This window comes from Halichoerus grypus, chromosome 2 (assembly GCF_964656455.1).
Source record: "Halichoerus grypus chromosome 2, mHalGry1.hap1.1, whole genome shotgun sequence".
In the NCBI taxonomy this organism is placed as follows: domain Eukaryota; kingdom Metazoa; phylum Chordata; class Mammalia; order Carnivora; family Phocidae; genus Halichoerus; species Halichoerus grypus.
In genome coordinates this window covers 42,524,191-42,541,736 of record NC_135713.1, presented here as the reverse complement: position 1 = coordinate 42,541,736, position 17,546 = coordinate 42,524,191, and the positions used below count along the sequence as shown (strand labels likewise).

Below are 17,546 nucleotides of genomic sequence, written 5' to 3'. Positions count from 1 at the left end.
TTTTGACCTAGTAAGATCTAGTAAAGAGATCTGAGTGATATTTAAAAAGAAAAAAAGGCGAAAACAAAGATGCAGACCGAAACCTCTCAAAAATAAAAAATAAAACTCATTTATTGATAAAAGAAAAGTTTAACACATGATCCATTTGCAGAACCCAAAACAAATTCTTCTGGGAGCTCCTGCATGGTCTCCATCTCTACACATACCATGTGAGAAATAGACACCCACGTAGGCACACACACAGGATGATACATGCGGTCCTGTCTGGCTACCAAGACCTGGGGATGGTAGTTTCTCATATTCATCTTATTCACACACTCATTGACATGGTTTACAAGAGAGTTACATGATTTTATTGTTCACTAAAACAAAACAGCTTCCCCAGCATCACCTTGATTTAAACAAAAGAACACGGCTTAAAACAGGCACCCTCCACCCTCATCCCCCACTCCCCACTCTGGTAACCACATATCAGCACCACTTACATCCCCTGGCCTGAGAATGGCCCAGTGGTACAAAGAACAGGGAAGAAATATCACAAGCTGATGCTGTCAGAGCAAATAGCATTGCAAACAGCAGGACTAATTAAATTGTCTAAAAGTGTTGACCATGATTTTCAAAGACAAACCACACCCTCTCCTTTTCCCCTAATGGTCTTGGAGATTTGTAATGTACTTTGGAAAATTTAATTCTAAGGCAGACTTGGAGCCGACTCCCTAATCACGTCATGCCACTGACACTTTGTGTCTCTGCTGTCAGGAAGTAGCTTCGAGTTCCGATCAGGGCTGATGCTGGGGCTCGCCTTAACATCCGATCAGCTATGAAATAAAACCCACTGATATGGACCTCTTGGCTGTGAGTAATGAGTGAATAGAGAGAGCTGTAAACAGACACAAAGTGAGATTTTGCACTTCCAAAAAACATGAGGTGAATATGTAGTGTTAAACAGAGATGATATTCTATAATTTAGGAAGGGAGACATTTGAGAAGAAAAAAGTAAGCTAGGAGAACAGGGAAGAGGGACAGATTTCCTAAGGTTCCTTCCTGAGATCATCGCTTTAAGACAACTGAAAAAATGGCAAATTGTACCTTTCATGGGGGTGGAGTAAGTAGTGAGCACCAGCCAATGAATTTGGCTGGAGAGGTGAGTGGCAGAGAGGGAAGGCTGAGCTGCAGGTTCTGAGCTAAGAGCCGCCACACATTCACATACATCTGGCCAGCGTTTGTACAGCTGAAGGGCTCCTAGCAGCCAGAGAGCAGCACAATATAAATAATGACACTTGTGAATGGTGACAACTTCTAGGAAAATTAAACAGAAGACGCCAGATCATGCTCTCCCCAGCAAATACCTGCATGTAAGGGGAGGTACGTTGCCAGAAGAGAGGTGGACACCTCCCGACAGCAGCATTTACAGGAGGGAACAAGGGGCTCGGAGAAGCTACCTCAGAGCTCATGGAAGTCTGAGGCTGCACTGGGGAGCCTGGGGGAGGGACACAGCACCTGACAGTAGTGGGCCAGAAAGCTGCACATTTTGCCTGTGGCCCCGCAGATGCAGCCTCGCACTGCAGAGAGCCTCACTCTGTTGCTCCTTGACCAGACTTCTGCTCGTGCTGGGCCTTCTTACCAGGCACCAGGGCGGGGGCATGGGGAGAACCCAGGCAGCTGGTTCCTAAAGAGCCCTGGGAAGATACCAGGGCAGGCTCCCTGACTGAAGAAGCCTCGTGGGCAGAAGAGTAAGCTTCCCTGAGCTGGCGCAGAGGGCTGCTTCCAGGAGAAGAGAAAGGGCTTCCTCTTACTTCCGTCTTCTGGCTGGCCCTTGACTTTACACCTAAGTGCACAACCGGAAAGGCCCACCAACAGGATGCACCCTGCCTAGGTCTTCTGAAGCAGCAGGAGCACAAGAAAAAGAACAAACAGGGAGAGGGCCATGCCAAATTAGCTTCCAGAAGCCCCAAAGCTAGTGCCATCTCTCCTACACACCACATTTTCCAGGCCAGGGACCCTGAAGCAATAATTTGCATTTTGCAAAATGCACAGTTTTGTACTGCCCAGTCCTCAGATCCAGTCTTACAACCCACCTGGACAGGACAGCCTCTAGCAGCTCCCCAGGTCACAGAAGCTGTGGGCAGGACACACATCTGATCCTTCTACTGGCCCATGCCTTCTCACTGTGAACAACTCTCAGGACTGCGGTGGAAAGACAGCTGGAGCCTGGGGCTTGCACAGAGAAGAGGACAATCCTTGAACCCACTTTGGTAACTTCTAGGCCTGAGGCTTCACAGGGAAGCGCCACTGCCACCTCCAGTTAGAGCCTCAGTCATATAAGCACCTGCTGGTGACCACAGAAAGGGTGGGTGAAAAGTATCATGCTCCTAAGGGAGACCAAGTCACAACTGATCACATCTCTCTAACTTAATAAATTATGAGTAGGTTGGGAGTCACTGCAATGAGAACGTGGTTTTGGAAAAGAAGAGAAAGAAAAAGCTAGGGCTAGGATGTGTGTGTGGGGGAGGTTATGAGCTTTGGTGAAACACAGAAGAACAAGACCCCTGATGAAGTTGTGCTGCTCTCTAACTTGCAGGGTGAACTGCATCTCTAAGGAAGGAAGAGCTTTGGGACAGGAGTGGAGGACAGCACGCCCCTATTCCATGTGCATGAACACACATACACACACACACACACACACACACACACACAGAGCTCAGGGGATGGGGAGCTAATGAATGCCCTCCTGAAATAATTCTCACACCAAGAGGGGAGAAGAGGCAGCCAAAACGAAGGCAATGCACCTTTCTCTGCTTTCTCTGCAGTTTGTTCCCAAATCTGAAGGCTGACCTTGAGGTGAGCCACCCCGAGGCTATTTCTGACACTCAGGGAGGCATGCAGGGGAGGGACGGGGTCACAATTAGTGTCTAGAACACAGGGGACCGAAGTCCCTACCAAGTGGTTCCCTTTAGAAGTCTAGGTCGTGGAGGCAGCTCGGGGCAAGGCACTGCTGCTGCCCTGGGCTCGTTGATTGTAAACAACCAAGCACCACACATAGTGTCAGACCAGCTGCTTCTTAATTCTATGAACTTAATTTCACACTCTCTGTGCACACTGGCCTCATCTTCTCACCCACGGCAAAGTGTGGGTGTCTTCCCGACATGCTGGCAACTGAATGCTACCGTGCCCTGTGCCTGTCAGGGGCTGAGGCTGAAAAACAGGCCTGAATGCACAAAGTGGCCCATTTTATAAGCCCCCCATGGACAGAAGCACATCCCACTCAGCCATCCTTTCCTCGGCCTCGTGCACTGGCAAACATATCCTGAGTCCTTCATATCTTCTCAATATGAAATCAGGCTGGTCAGTGGGAGGTAAAGTACACGCCTCCCCACAGAGGTACACATTTAGGTGATCCTGATTAAAACCTTTGGGGGTACTCAGCCAAGAATGCTGAGGACCTAAGCACACATTTCCTGGAGCAAGTTTCTTTTCAGCAGGAGAAGCCTAGTAAAAGTTTACTGAGGAAGGAACAACTCACAATAACCCCAGATCTAGAGACAGAGTCTAAAAACAAAAGCTGATTTTAAATAAAATATAAATATTTTCAATTTAGGCAGCACTTGATACCTTTCAGAAGCTAAAGCAACTAAGAATACAACATTGTGACCCACACGAGGAATTCAGAGAAGGTGTTGCCGAGGGTCACAAGCCAGAGAGAGTAAAGATTAAAAGCTCCAGCTTTGGGGGCTGGTTTTAAACTACTAGGTAGGTCCAGACATCTCCTGGAGACTTGAATAGGTAGGAGGATACTGAGGTAAAATATTTGGGAGAGGTCTGAGAAAGAGATAGGTCCAGCCTTATAAGGAGAGGGGGTTCCCACTCATTTAATCCAGGCCTGGGCCTGGAAAGGAGAAAACATGAGGTGGGGGATGCTAAGATTTTTAAATAAAGTGAGCTGTGCAACAGGAATAATTTGGGTCAGAAGGAGGGGGGCAGGTAAGGGAGACATGATGAGGGAAAAAAGTTAAAAAGTTCTAGGTTAAATTAAGTACAAATGAACAGGGATGGCACGGCCACTAAGAGGGACCTCTGCATATCTGCTACCCACTCTTTCCCCTGCCCTCAGCCCCACCTGGTCCAGGGTGCCGAGGTATCAGGTAGAGGGGTTCCCCGACAGCAACCTTGCCTCTCCCCAGAGCCTGAACCCTACCAGAGGCTCTGGGGCCAGGTGCTGGGGAACACACAGGGGTGGGGTGGGCAGCTGTAGGGAATGCACCCAGATCACTATACAAAGGCACCGGTGGAGTTGATGAAGATGGGAGCACTGCTTGGCTGGATCAGTTCGTAGAGGGCCTCATACGTCCCCACCACAAAGCCCACGAAGCCCAGGATGCTGATCAGGGCGTCCTTGGCGATGGTGAGGGGGCTCATGCCCTCCGAGTAGTAGGTGGTGATCTCCAGGAGGGGCGGAATGATGAGGGCCAGGGCACTGCTGCTCACGGACCCCACCAGGGAGATGACCAGGTCCAGGCGGGGAATGAGGATGGCCAAGATGCCTGCAGGAGAGAGGACATGTCTGTTCAAGACTGCCCAGAGCTGGAAGAAACCTCCTCACTGTTGAACAAATTTAGCTAAAGTGTCCTTCATCTCAAATGGAGAGCTCTGCAGGAACTCAGACATTATCCAGTCCAATCTCTCATTCCACAGATGAGAAAACAAATGCCCACAGGTGTGGAACAACCTGGTCTCATTGCAAGGTCGGCAGAACTGGGACTGGAACCCAGATCTCCTGGCTTTCAGCTTTTTCTGCTACAGGACATGACTTCCATCTTTCTGAAGCAAACGAACAAAATTACATTCCAGGGCAGTCTGGTCCCTACCAGGGGAGAGAGGCTGGAGCAGAAACGGAGGTGGACTATTTCTGAGCGACTGGTCATTTTCGTACCACTGAGGGTACCTCCGTCACAAACATCTCTACTTAACTGACAAGGACCAAACAGGGGGAAAAGCCGTCCTGGAACGATATCACGGATAAACCCCATTTCACAGAGTATTTTCCTACAGAAGTAGAAGCAGTTCAGGGTGCAGGCTGACCTGAGGAGCCAGGCCCCACACAATGACTACATGCCTATGCCAGGACAATCAAGCGGCTCCCACACCTGAAATGTAGGCCCGGGCATATGAGAGGGACGTGGAAGTAACACAGAATGGCGGGCTGCATTAGGAAATCCTGTCGGCTTCCACACCCCAGCCCCAAGTGCCCCGCCATCCAACTACGGGGAGGAGGCTCCACTGACCGCACTTACTCCAGTGCCCGCTGGTCCCACCATGCCCATCGGACTCAGCCTTCCACTGGGGGTGCGGAATGAAAGCCAATGTTTCACAAGTTGATGGAGGATTATGGGCTCTGGAATTAGGCTCTTGTCTCTGAATCCTGGCTCTGGTTGAGTGACACTGGGGGAAGTTACAGCCCCCTTTTATTCCCTGGTTTTCTCGTTGGCAAAATGAGGATACAAATGACTCCTGAGTCACAGAGAGATCATGATGATGAAATGAGCTGACACAGGCACTTACCACAAGGCCTGGCATACAACAGGCTCCTAATACAGGTCATATAATCATTGCTAGTATATACATTGCCGCCCATGAAAAGTGCATCATTAACTCATTAGTAATCAAATGTATTTTGATGAATTGTCTTCCCCACAGACTCCAACTGGAGGTCCTCAGCATTGAGACTGGGATCCAGAGCATATCCCTGACCTCACTGATTCCCATCAGTTACGTCTTATATGGGAGCTTCTGTTCCAACTCCATTTCATAAAGCAATGTAGCCAAGTCGTTCTGAGGAAGGCACCACAGTGGTGAGATTGCCAGAACACCTCAGTCCAAGGGTGCCAATCTTCCCTCAGGTCAATTTTACTCCTCTGATGGACTGCCTGCATTGATCACTGCTTCTTTGGCTGAGCTACAGATAAAAGGACTGGGTTGCATTTAGAAGCCAGGTTTTGTCGTTGTTGTTGTTGTTGTTTTTAACTTTAAAAATAAAAATTTTTTTTAAATTTTATTTTATTATGTTATGTTAGTCGAAGCCAGGTTTTATGAGAAGCACTTGCTTTTAAACTGGAATAGCACTCCCTGCAGTAAGAGGAGAGGCAGGTGGGTCCAAGATTTACCAGGGGAGGGACAGATTCATCACCTGTCTCACATTTATTCTGAAGCTATGTCAACTAAAATGAATTCAGTTCCTCATTCACACTGGCCACCTTTCAAGGATTTAACAGCTACCTATGCCTAATGGCTACCATCCTGGACAGCACAGACCCAGAGCACCTCCATCACGGCAGAACCTCAGTGTCTGGTAGACAGCACTGTGAGGCAGCCCCTCACTGGCTGAATCTGCCTCGGGTCCACGGATATATAACTTTACAACATTATTATTGTCCCCAGAGAGGCTAAATGATAGAAAGTGACAGACCTGAGACTAGAATCCAGGGCCTCAAGCCCCTGGTACAGTCACATCACAGAGCTGACGATTAAGAAAAAATGCAAAATGATACCCGCAGGAGGGAGAAGAGGGGAGCTGGCTGATCAGCAGAAAGAGCCTATCTGTGAAGAACGGGAGGAGTCAGATGGTGGGTTAACACTCACAGGGATACACTGCAATTGTTTAGCAGAGAACCGGTATACAACCAGCCCTGACCTCTCTCTGCTCTGTAAAGGAAGTAGGGCAAGGGTTTTGAAGCCTGATGACAAAAGGGAATACAAGGATACTGAGTCTCAGATCTGCCTCTGCCACGGTTTTACAGCCCCGGGGGCAATGCCTTCCTCTTTCCTTATTCTAGTGTCCAACCATAATGGCAAGTATCCATTAACACCTTCAGTGTTCTGAAGTCTTCAGAAAGTCCACAGAATGTATAGGCTTTTAACTTGCCCTCCAAGTTAAAAATAGTCTGCTTCAGCCGTTAGCTCTTTCTAAATAGAGTTGGTGACCTCCCTCAGATCTTCAGGATTGAATTTGGAGGAAAGTTAAAAATATAGAAAGCTGATGACAAAATGATGGCTTTCTCATCATGGGCAACCGAATGCTCAACAAGAGTTGATCTGCTGTGTGACCCGGAAAAGGACACCTGCCCTCTCTGGGGTCTGGGTCTGCATCCGCCTACTGTCAACATCATAGTGATGGCTCCCATGGTTCCAATTCAAGGGAGTAGTGAGGTGGCAATGGCACCGAGGCAGCAATCAGAACTGAGCCCTAGGAGAAGCTGGTACAGGAAGGTGGCTAAGAGTGTGGGCTCTGGACTCAGAACCTGGGCTCTAATCTCAGCTCCACCACTAACCAGCCAGCTATTTAACCTACTGCTGAATAGGGATGGTCACATGAGATCATTCACATAAAGAACTTACAGCACTAAGTGCACAATGAATGCTTCATAAATGTGAGCTAATGCAACCACCAGTCCTAGCACAAATGAGCTCACCATTCGGAGCCTCAGCTCGGTCACCCAGGAGGTCAGGTGACTGTACTAACACTGGGTGGTCACTGAAGTCTCACCCAGCTCTGAAATGTTAAGGAACTACACAATGTAGGTTTAGTCACTTAGGAATGTGCTCTGGGATATGTCCCTCAGCTCACTGTCAACTGGGAAGCACCATGTACTGCTCAATGGTGGCACAGCAGAGCAATGGGATTCCTCTCCGAGGACACATGGTTGTGCCAAAAACATAGCCTCCAGCCTGCCTGGTTTTGTGTCATTAAAGGGAGTGTGAATTAGTCTTCTGGTACCAGCCCCTAGTCTCCATGAATGCTCCAGCCCACTCAAGAGAAGGGAGACCTTTATCAGAGACAATGAGCCTGAGGAGGAGAGAAGTCAGATGACCTGCCCAGGCCCTCCCGGCTCTGAGTCTGCCATCCCCCCTCTCTCCCTCCCATTAACCTGGAGGACATATGGTACTTCATGATACGACTTAAGTGAGGTCAGATGTGCTCAACTCTATGATAAGAATTAAGTGGAAACAGCAACAGAAGCTTATATGATCAGAATCTTTTCTCAGATTAGACAGAGATGTTCCACTTCATCATGACATTTTAAAAGCAATCTAAAAACTTGTCCTTGTTTTTACTATAAAGGACATACAAGATAAGCTTGCTTAACAAAAATATCTTTTAAAAGTGGCTAAAGTTTTCTCTTAAAGCCAGGATCACAGGCCGCAAAGGCCCTCTTCCTGTCGTAGCTGGACCAGACACCACAACTGAACCCCAAATAAAGCCTGACACTGGAGAAAGATAATGGGGGAGGGGTGGGGAGAAGGCAAGAATTGTGAGCCTCCCACTAATATGCTGGGGAAAGAGGAAGACAAGAGGACCCAACCAAATTAGCACAAATAGCCCCAAGGGCTCAAACAGCAGGGGTACCTATTTTGCCCCCATGCAAAATGTGGCAAACTAGTTTTAGCTAATTCCAGAGAGAGAATCAGGTACTTAAGAAAGATATGGGAGCAACCAAAACCTCTTCTAGCATTAAATGTCTTTACTCTGAGTTAAAGCCCTCTAGAAAGAGAAAGAAGGTAGAGACATCAGGAAGCAGCCAACCAGGAATATCCTGCCCCTACTTTCTCCCCGCTCCCTCACAAGAACACCCCATACAGAGAGGAAGACAGCACACTCCTAACTAGCAAGTCACCGCCGTCTGCAGCAGCCTGGCTGTGGCATGTACAGCAATGGAGGACCGAGGACAACTCAGCTAGCCCATGTGATTAGTCAAGAGGGCCCCACTGGTATTACAAAACATCTTCCCTTAGGGTTAAGAGACACTAAAAATATGATCTTTTAACTGCTGAAGCAACACAAGGCAAATGACCATGTTTAGAGAAGGAACTGATTGGGATTCTGGAGCCTGTGGTTTTAGACCAGCAACAGAAAAGCTGACTTATGCACTAGAGAAGAGAAAGCACTTAAGAGAACAAACACACACTTAGAGAAATATGTTGGACACCTACAGCCCTGTGTCCAGAAGCTCTTTCTGCTGTTTCACTGTGATTGATGATGGTGAAGCCTACCTGTGTTACTCTCAAATGTCTAGAAATCTACCTTGAAAATTAACAACAGTCTTGAACACAATATATAATCTCACTTAGTGGGAGTATAAATTAAGAAGTACAAAAGCAAGGAAAACAACCTACATGTCCAACAGTAAAGGATAGCTTAGTAAATACAATACGCCAATATAATGGAATATCATGTGGCCGTGAAAATATTTATGAAGGATATGCATATTCATGATATAATATCAAATAAAAAGCAAAAGACAAAGTTCTGTGTATACTATGCAACATGCAGCCATGAGGAGTAACACAGAAGATAAAACGCAAAAAAAAAAAAAAATATCATTTTGTTAAGTCAGTGGGATATTCAGAATTTCTTCTTCAGTAACCCCAGATCTAGACATTCTTGAAATGTTTTTACATTAGCTTTTTTTTTTTTTAGCAATATTTTGGTAGAAATTTAAAATCAGGCTTGAAGCAGTTGTGCAGAATCACAGTTTAGACTTGAGAGAAGCCTTAGCAATCAGATACCCTGCACGTCTTACAGCTGAGGAACCTGAGGCCTCTCTCAGGAGGGTTCTCAGGGGCCCATGGTGCACAGCTCATTAACACTGCTGCCCTCTGTCTCTGCAGCTGCAGGATGGAGAAGTGTGAGAGGCCAAAAGGTGCCGAGAAGCCACTCTGTTTGGACCTGGGAGCTTCATACTCGATTGGGTCTGGCTGTTTGGAATGTTCTACAACTATGCATTCCAGTCCAAACAGGCCTTTTAATTGATATAGTTTTATGTTATTACATCTTCAACAATAGGTTTTTGAAATGTTCATACTTCACTGAAGTTAAGATATTTCATGTGGCAAATGCCACAGAGAATTAGCACAAACCCCTGAAGGACAGGTTAATGCCTCATGGAACCCGAAGAAACGACTCTTCCTATACCTCTGAACTCCCTATGGAGCCAGCCTCTTCCAGCCTCTCCTACACAAACTCTGCACACAGGTGACCTGCTAAGTGCAATTCAAACATATGGGCCGGAAATAAATACCATTCCATATGCAATCACAACAAAATGAGCACCATTCCCTGACATGCGTATTCCCCTTTCCCCTCCTCTCCAACAGTCTGAATTAAGCACCAAAAAGTAGACACAGCAGTCTTTGGGTTTGTTCCCTTAAAGAGAGTGGTAAGAAAGGTAATTACAAATGGAAAAAAAAAAAAAATGAGTCTGGACCAAATTCCCCTGTTCCCCTTGGGGGGTGGAGGGTGAGGAAGAGGAGGAAAAGTTGGGAAAAAGGACAAGAAAACACCATAAATAGCAATAAAACAAACTGCTATTAAAATTATGGGTATAATTGAAAATAATCAGTTCTAGCAAAGTTCTAAAATCATATACCAATTAACCTTATGCAAAAAAGATCTGAAAGTACAGAAAAAAACAAAAACAAAATAAACTCACATAAATACATTTAAGTTGGTGCTACAGTGAAATGCCTCTCCTCAATCCCACAATCACTTCAAAGTCTCCAGGGAAGGTAAGAGAAAGCCGAGTGCTCAGAGACGAAGAGGCCACATCATTTAATAGGCTGACTGTGCAATGCTAAGTCACAACAGATCACAGAAGGGGAAAATAACTGAGTAAGCTTGAAGATCAAAACCAGCTTGTATCCTCTGAGCGTCACACTCTTTAAGGGAGATGAAACCCCCAGACAGAGTCAGGAAAAGCGAAGCAAAAACCAAGAGACATCTAAGGATAGCGCAAGGTCTGTGAATCAGAGACTGCTGGCTCCTGTGGGGCGCAGTGGAAAGAAACCTGGCAGGAAGCAAGACATACACTACTGGAGGCTAAGCCAGGCTTGAGAAGAAAATGGGGCCAGGAGAGGAATCAGGCCCAGCATCACTGCCCCAGCTCTTCGAGCAGGAGTAAGTTGGTGTCTAGGCAGTTAGAGCACATTTTACCTAGACAGACTTACCTTTTTTAGAGGAATCACTTTGAAAAAAGCCAATTATCTGAATGAACTACCCCCACCCTTTCTTCCAGCGCCCTTTGGATTCCAGAATGGGAACGCTGAAAGTTGTCATCATAAACTCTGTACACATGAAAGTGTCTCTTCAACACTTGGAAATCCATCCACAGAGAAACATATATATCTGAGTCAAAGCATTGGGAATTGCAAGCAGAAGACAGAAGCAAAATCAAGAGTACCTTAGCATATATTAAGGCAAATTACTGGAAAAGCAAGATACATCACATTCTTTCCTTTTCAGTTGCTCTAGGGCAATAGTGGCCTATGGGTAGCTCCAGGCACTGGATTAGCTGCTGAGTGGGCTTTTCCTATGGACTGGACTAGACAGGGCCAGAAGGTCTGCAAAACAGAGGCTACATACAAGGACAAGTGAGATTCTTGATTGCCATCAACTTGCTGGAGTTGGCAAAACCAAGCAGTCCACCCTCTGCCTGGCTCCTACCCAGCCCCATCCTGTAATAAATCCTTAGATAGAATGCTGCCCAACATTAAATCAGAAGGTCCTGGGAAGGCATTAAGTTCCTTTGCTCTACGGAGTTCCTTCCATACAAAGATCCAGGACACTACGCTTCACCCACATCCTTGAAGTACAATGAGAAAGAGAACTGCAGGTGGCTTGAAGAAATCTGTTCCAGGACAGGCATTAGTCCATTTCCTTGAGGAAGTTCATTTTGGGATAGGCACCAGTCTGTTCCTTGAGGAGATGCATTCTGGGATAGGCACTATTCAGTTCCCTTGAGGAGGTCCTATCTGGTATAGCCACCAGTCTGTCCTCTTGAAGAGGTCCATTCTGAGATAGGCACTAGGCTATTCCCTGAGGAGGTCCATTCTGGAATAGGCACTAAGCTATTTTCTGGAGAAGGACCATTCTAGGGTGAGGTACTAGTCTGTTCCCTTGAGGAAGTCCATTCTGGGATAAGCAATATCAGTTCTACTGAGTTCTCAGCTCTACTGAGAAGACCATTCTGAGATAGGCACTATTGCTTCCCCTGAGCAGGTCCTTCTATGACAGGCACTCGTTTGTTCCCTTAAGGAGGTTCATTCTGGGATGGGCACTAAGCTGTTCCCTCAAGGAGGTCCATTCTGGAATAGGCACTAAAGAGAAGTAAAGCCCTTTTTAGGATAGGCACTAGTCTATTCCCTGAGGAAGTTGTTTCTGGGATAGGCACTAGGCTGTCCCTTGAAGAAGTCCATTCTAGGATAAGCACTAAGCTATTCCCTTGAGGAGGTCCATCTGGGACAGGCACTAGTGTGTTTCCTTGAGGAGGCCCATCTGGGATAGGTATTAGTCCATTCCCTGGAAGAAGTCCATTCTTGGATGGGCACTTGTCTGTTCCCTTGAAGAGGTTTATTCTGGGATAGGCACTAGTTTATTCCCCAGGTCTAACCTCTACTGCCCTCCCCTTGCTATCAGTCAACCCATAAAGTCATTTCTGATTTTCCAGACTATGATCAAATGCTAGACAACTTTCACATCATTTATCCCTAAAACGCTCCATTCTGCTTCAATTTAAAAACCACAGAGACCTATCTTTATTCCAAAGACAGAGGCTTGGACTGGATAATTTAAGAAGTTCCCAGAGAAGTCTCAATATAATAAACCAAGACATTTCTTTTCCCAAAACAATACAATTTTTAAAAATAAAATAAAAAGCCAAACATAGCCAAAAAGTGAAATCTAGATTCCAGCACTTCAATCTGGAAAGAAGTTGCAAATTTAAATTGGATATTATAGATCAATTTATTCAGGGGTTCTCTATTCTAACAACTCACAGAAGCTACCAAAAAGAAAAAGAAAAAAAGAAAAATTTATTTTTATTTTAAAATGTATACTGGTTTCGGGGCGCCTGGGTGGCTCAGTCGTTAAGCGTCTGCCTTCGGCTCAGGTTATGGTCCCAGGGTCCTGGGATCGAGCCCCACATCGGGCTCCCTGCTCAGCGGGAAGCCTGCTTCTCCCTCTCCCACTCCCCCTGATTGTGTTCCCTCTCTCGCTGTGTCTCTATCAAATAAATAAATAAAATCTTTAAAAAAAAAAAAAATTAAAATGTATACTGGTTTCAACCAACAGCAAATAGAGTAACATATTATGTCTTAACTCACACTCCTGGGTGTGTGGTCAGGGAGGAAGAATAAAACACAAAGTAAAAAATCAAACACCTAGGTTAATCCATACAGATTTTCTAAGAAACACATTTAGTATATGTCTAGTATAGTATCAGGTAGGCTCAAAAATGAAATCTAAAGGAATAGATTGTCACACTGGGAAATGATTATTTGAAAACACCAATAAACATGCACCTGCTATCAAAGTAACCTACACTCATATAGATGAGTTAAATCGCTCTCTATAGACTTTTACCTTACTCTATCGCAAGGACATGGGATCGTAATTTTATATCTTTGCTATGAATTATGACCATCACCGTAGTATTTTATGCCATATCTACAAATAAACCACTGTTCTCATTCCCACGTCCTTTAGAGCACGTATATAATCAATTCACTTCACCACCTAGCCAGGCCTCAAATCTGCACCTGAGACAACAGGTCAAGTTTCCTGCTCACACGCTACAACTGTTTCACTCCCAACAGTCTCTCGCTCAAGAAAGGCCTGGGGACTGGGTGCCCTTTGGGAAAGCAAACAAAGCAAGTATCTTGTGTTCTACTCACATGTCACGCAGACCAGCACGGTGCGCACGAACAGGTCTACGACCAGCTCCCAGTGCTCGGGCACACGGGACACGAAGAAGGGGATGATGATCTCAGCCGGGACATAGAACTGGAGGGCGTAGGTGAAGAAGATGCCAATGGAGTACAGCAGCTTGACCGACTGGTACAGCCTGGGGAGAGAGCCAAGACATGTTCAAAAGCCTGCTCTGCTTCCATGTGCACTAGCAGCGAGAGGGCAAAATGGTCTCATGGTGAAGTGGCCATATCTATCCAAGTCACAAATGCACGTGGTCCTTTGGACCCAGCAATTTCATGTCTAGGGATTTATCCTGCGGATATATTTGCACATGTGCACAAAAAATTGACATTCAACATATGTCACTGCTGCATTATTTAAGTACAAAAGACTAAAAACAGTTTAAATGTTAACCAGTGGGCAACTAGTTAAATAAATCATGGTGTCCCATATAGCTGTTAAAAAGTATGAGGCAGGGCGCGCCCTCTCCCTCCTCCACCGCTGCTGCCTCCTTCTTCTTCCGCTCCTGGCGCTGCTTGTGTGCTCGTTCGGTGCGCACCTGGTACCTCTTTTGTGAAGCGGCAGCTGAGGAGACTCCGGCGCTCGCCATGGCCGACGAAAAGCCCAAGGAAGGAGTCAAGACTGAGAACAACGATCATATTAATTTGAAGGTGGTGGGGCAGGATGGCTCTGTGGTGCAGTTTAAGATTAAGAGGCACACACCACTTAGTAAACTAATGAAAGCCTACTGTGAACGACAGGGTTTGTCAATGAGGCAGATCAGATTCCGATTTGATGGGCAGCCAATCAATGAAATAGACACACCTGCACAGTTGGAAATGGAGGATGAAGATACATTGATGTGTTCCAGCAGCAGACAGGAGGTGTCTACTAAAAAACCTGCTACTTTACTCCAGAACTCTGTTCCTCCAGACCAAGAAGACATTCTCAGTTAGAAAGCTGCAATTTGGTTCCACCATATCCTGACTACTACAGTATAGTTTTCTCTATTCTTTCATTTTCCCCTTCCCCATTCCTTTATTGTACATAAAGTAACTGTATGTGCACAAGCATATTGCATTTTTTTTAAACCAAATGGCCAATGGTATGTTTTGATCGACATCAAATGGAGATGGGATGGGGGGAAAATACTGCTTCTGTGAAAATAGCCCCTCTCTCCATTAGTGGCATGCTCAGTCAGCTCTTATCTTTATATTCCAGTAAGTTATTTTGCTCTCACTGTTTAACAAAAAAAGAACAACATAAAAATCCTCGCATACCTTGTTCGATTGCAGAATTTTAATGTTTTTCATTTATCATTGTAAAACGAAGGACAATTTTATAACTTTTTTGTACATAGCTGTTACATGTAGGGCAATCTGTCTTTAGGGATAAATTACTCTAATAAAAGAAATGAATCCTAGATAGTTTTCCCTTCAAGTCAAGCGTCTTGTTGTTTAAATAAACTTCTTGTTTAAAATGAAAAAAAGAAAAAGTATGAGGCAGAACTATAGGTGTTGATATGGAACTAGCTTTGTGATATTATTAAGTGAAAACCGCGTGAAGAAACAGTGTCTACAGTATGCTATAAATTGTCCAAAAAAAGAAAAAAGGGGAAAACACTCCCCCTCACACACACATACATATGATATTCTTACATATTCTAAACATCTCCAAAAGGAAATACAAGATATTGCCTCTGAAATGGGCAACTGTAACACCGGGGACTTGGGGGAGGCAAATGGAAATAAACATATACTGTATAGACTTTGAACATCTGCAATCTTTACCAGGGACCTATATCCTTTCAAAAATTAAAACAATTAAAATATAACAGGCCTTTTTATAGCCTCTCCTCCAATTCAGTGCTCCCTAGAATCAGATGGCGACCACACAGCCAAGAAGCAGGAGCAAAACCCATCTTTCCACTCCACTGTGGCCGTCTCCCTACTGCGGCTTCACATGCGGCTTCTCAGGGAGACCATTACGTCACCATCTGGGATCTCTATCTTATCTCATGCCTAGGACTGTGCAGAGTAGAAAACAAGTCTGATCCATAAGTACTCATGGATCTGACACGATCATTAAAAGGGAAGGCCACCCTGCCCCTTAGCAAAGCTCCACTTCAAACAGGACCCTCATTGCATTAGGCAGCAAGAAACATGGGCCTCCCCCACCTCGTTGGAAATCTATTTAAAAGTGGTAACTATATTGTGTATAATGTGCATTGAATTTCTCTGTGGTTGAACTTAATACCTAGAAGATGTTCTTACCCTATAAACAGGAGAACACCCTGGGAGAGACTGAGTTTGACAAAAGGTCTTACTTGCTCCAAGAATAGATAATAAAAAGGCTTTGGAAAAATCAGCTGGTGGTTCTATAATTAAACTCAGTACAACACCAAAGCCTTCTGGAGTGCCAGGAAGTCTGGAAGCAGGATAGTCACCTGCAGGGACAGCTAAATAAATTGTACCAGAATGGAGGGAGGAAGATTAGAGTAGCTGGGTTTGGAGCATCAGAGGAAAGAAGACAGGTGCTTATCTATAGCTTCGGATTATGTGGGCTGCTTCTGTTCCTGCTGATCCATTTATCTCCAGTTATGCCAAGCTACCACCTGGCTCTTGAAAGGACAGGAACATTTGGAAATTTAAAAGCAGGCATCAGAGTGAAAGATTTCTGAAAACACTAGCCCATTGCAAGGCTACCACTTGGCTGGCCACCCCACAGATCTTGTCCCCAGACCCCTGCTAGTTAGGGTGTCCTGTGTTAAACACCAACGGCAAGCTGAATAAATGTTTTTCCCAATTTTCTCCACCTGTCCTTGCACAATGCCTCACTGATCGGAGCTCTAAAAACATGCACAGGCAGGTCAACCAGGCCAGCCTGAAAGGTCCTTTTGATCCCCAAGGCACTCAACAAGCTTTTCAGTGTCTGCTCAGCTGCCCTCCGCAATGAAATTCTAATCTTCAAAAGGGAACTGTTGCTTCAGACACACCCTGTGATAGCTACCTTTTCATCTTTTTTAAAGGTTTTATTTATTTATTTATTTATTTATTTATATGAGAGAGAGCGAGAGCGAGCACACATGAGTGGTAGGGAGAGGCAGAGGGAAAGGGAGAAGCAGACTCTCTGCTTAGCAGGGAGCCTGTCACGGAGCTCAATCCCGGGACGCTGAGATCATGACCTGAGCTAAAGGCAGATGTTTAACCGACTGAGCCACCCAGGTCCCCTGACAGCTACCTTTTTAGTTAGCATTTCAGTATGTCTTAGTGTTGCCCTGCAATACAGTAACCAAGAGCTAAGCAAAGTGAGATACAGAAGGGCTCCCCACAAGCCCTCGTCCATGGTGACAGGCCTCCACCTGCACATCAAGCCAGTAACTGCCATGGGAGAGGCACAGCAGAACCTGAGAACCTAGCCAATTCTCCCTCCTCTCTCCCTATTTGGAATGTTTAAGTGAACTGATGGGATATTTGGCCCTTCCAGGCTCAGATTTCTAGGGAGGAATGGTATTTCAGTCACCTGATAACCAATCCATTTGGCGTACACCTTCACAGGAATTCCTCTTCCCAAGTAGAAAGCTCAGGGCAGTGTCCTCCTTCTGATAGCATCAGAACAGTATTACAAAGTGCTTTCTCATGAATAGCATTTGGTCTTCATGACAACCCTGGCAGAAAGAAATGACTATTCCTGGTTCCCAGAAGTGGGAGCTGAGGCAGTGAGCAGCTGTGACATGCCCAAGTCCACAGAGCTGGACGTGGCAGACCACCTCTATCCTCTACACACCAGTTGCTTCCTGAGAACATCT

The 17,546-nt window shown here is 45.6% G+C and overlaps 1 protein-coding gene and 1 pseudogene across 7 annotated transcripts in view; one reads left to right on the top strand and one right to left on the bottom strand.

Annotated features, from left to right (window-relative positions):
* Positions 1–17,546, bottom strand: part of SLC36A1 (solute carrier family 36 member 1) — a 275,737-nt gene that overhangs the window by 231,057 nt on the left and 27,134 nt on the right. For 5 of the 7 annotated variants that reach the window (XM_036087674.2, XM_078066763.1, XM_078066764.1 and 2 more), the window contains exon 10: positions 13,723–13,892. In XM_036087674.2, coding sequence (XP_035943567.1) covers positions 13,723–13,892 — 170 coding nt within the window. Of the gene's footprint in view, positions 1–86; positions 4,542–12,786; positions 12,831–13,722; positions 13,893–17,546 lie in introns of those variants that run through there. The other 2 variants (XM_036087673.2, XM_036087677.2) reach the window with 2 other exon arrangements.
* Positions 14,220–15,115, top strand: LOC118532838 (small ubiquitin-related modifier 2 pseudogene; annotated as a pseudogene).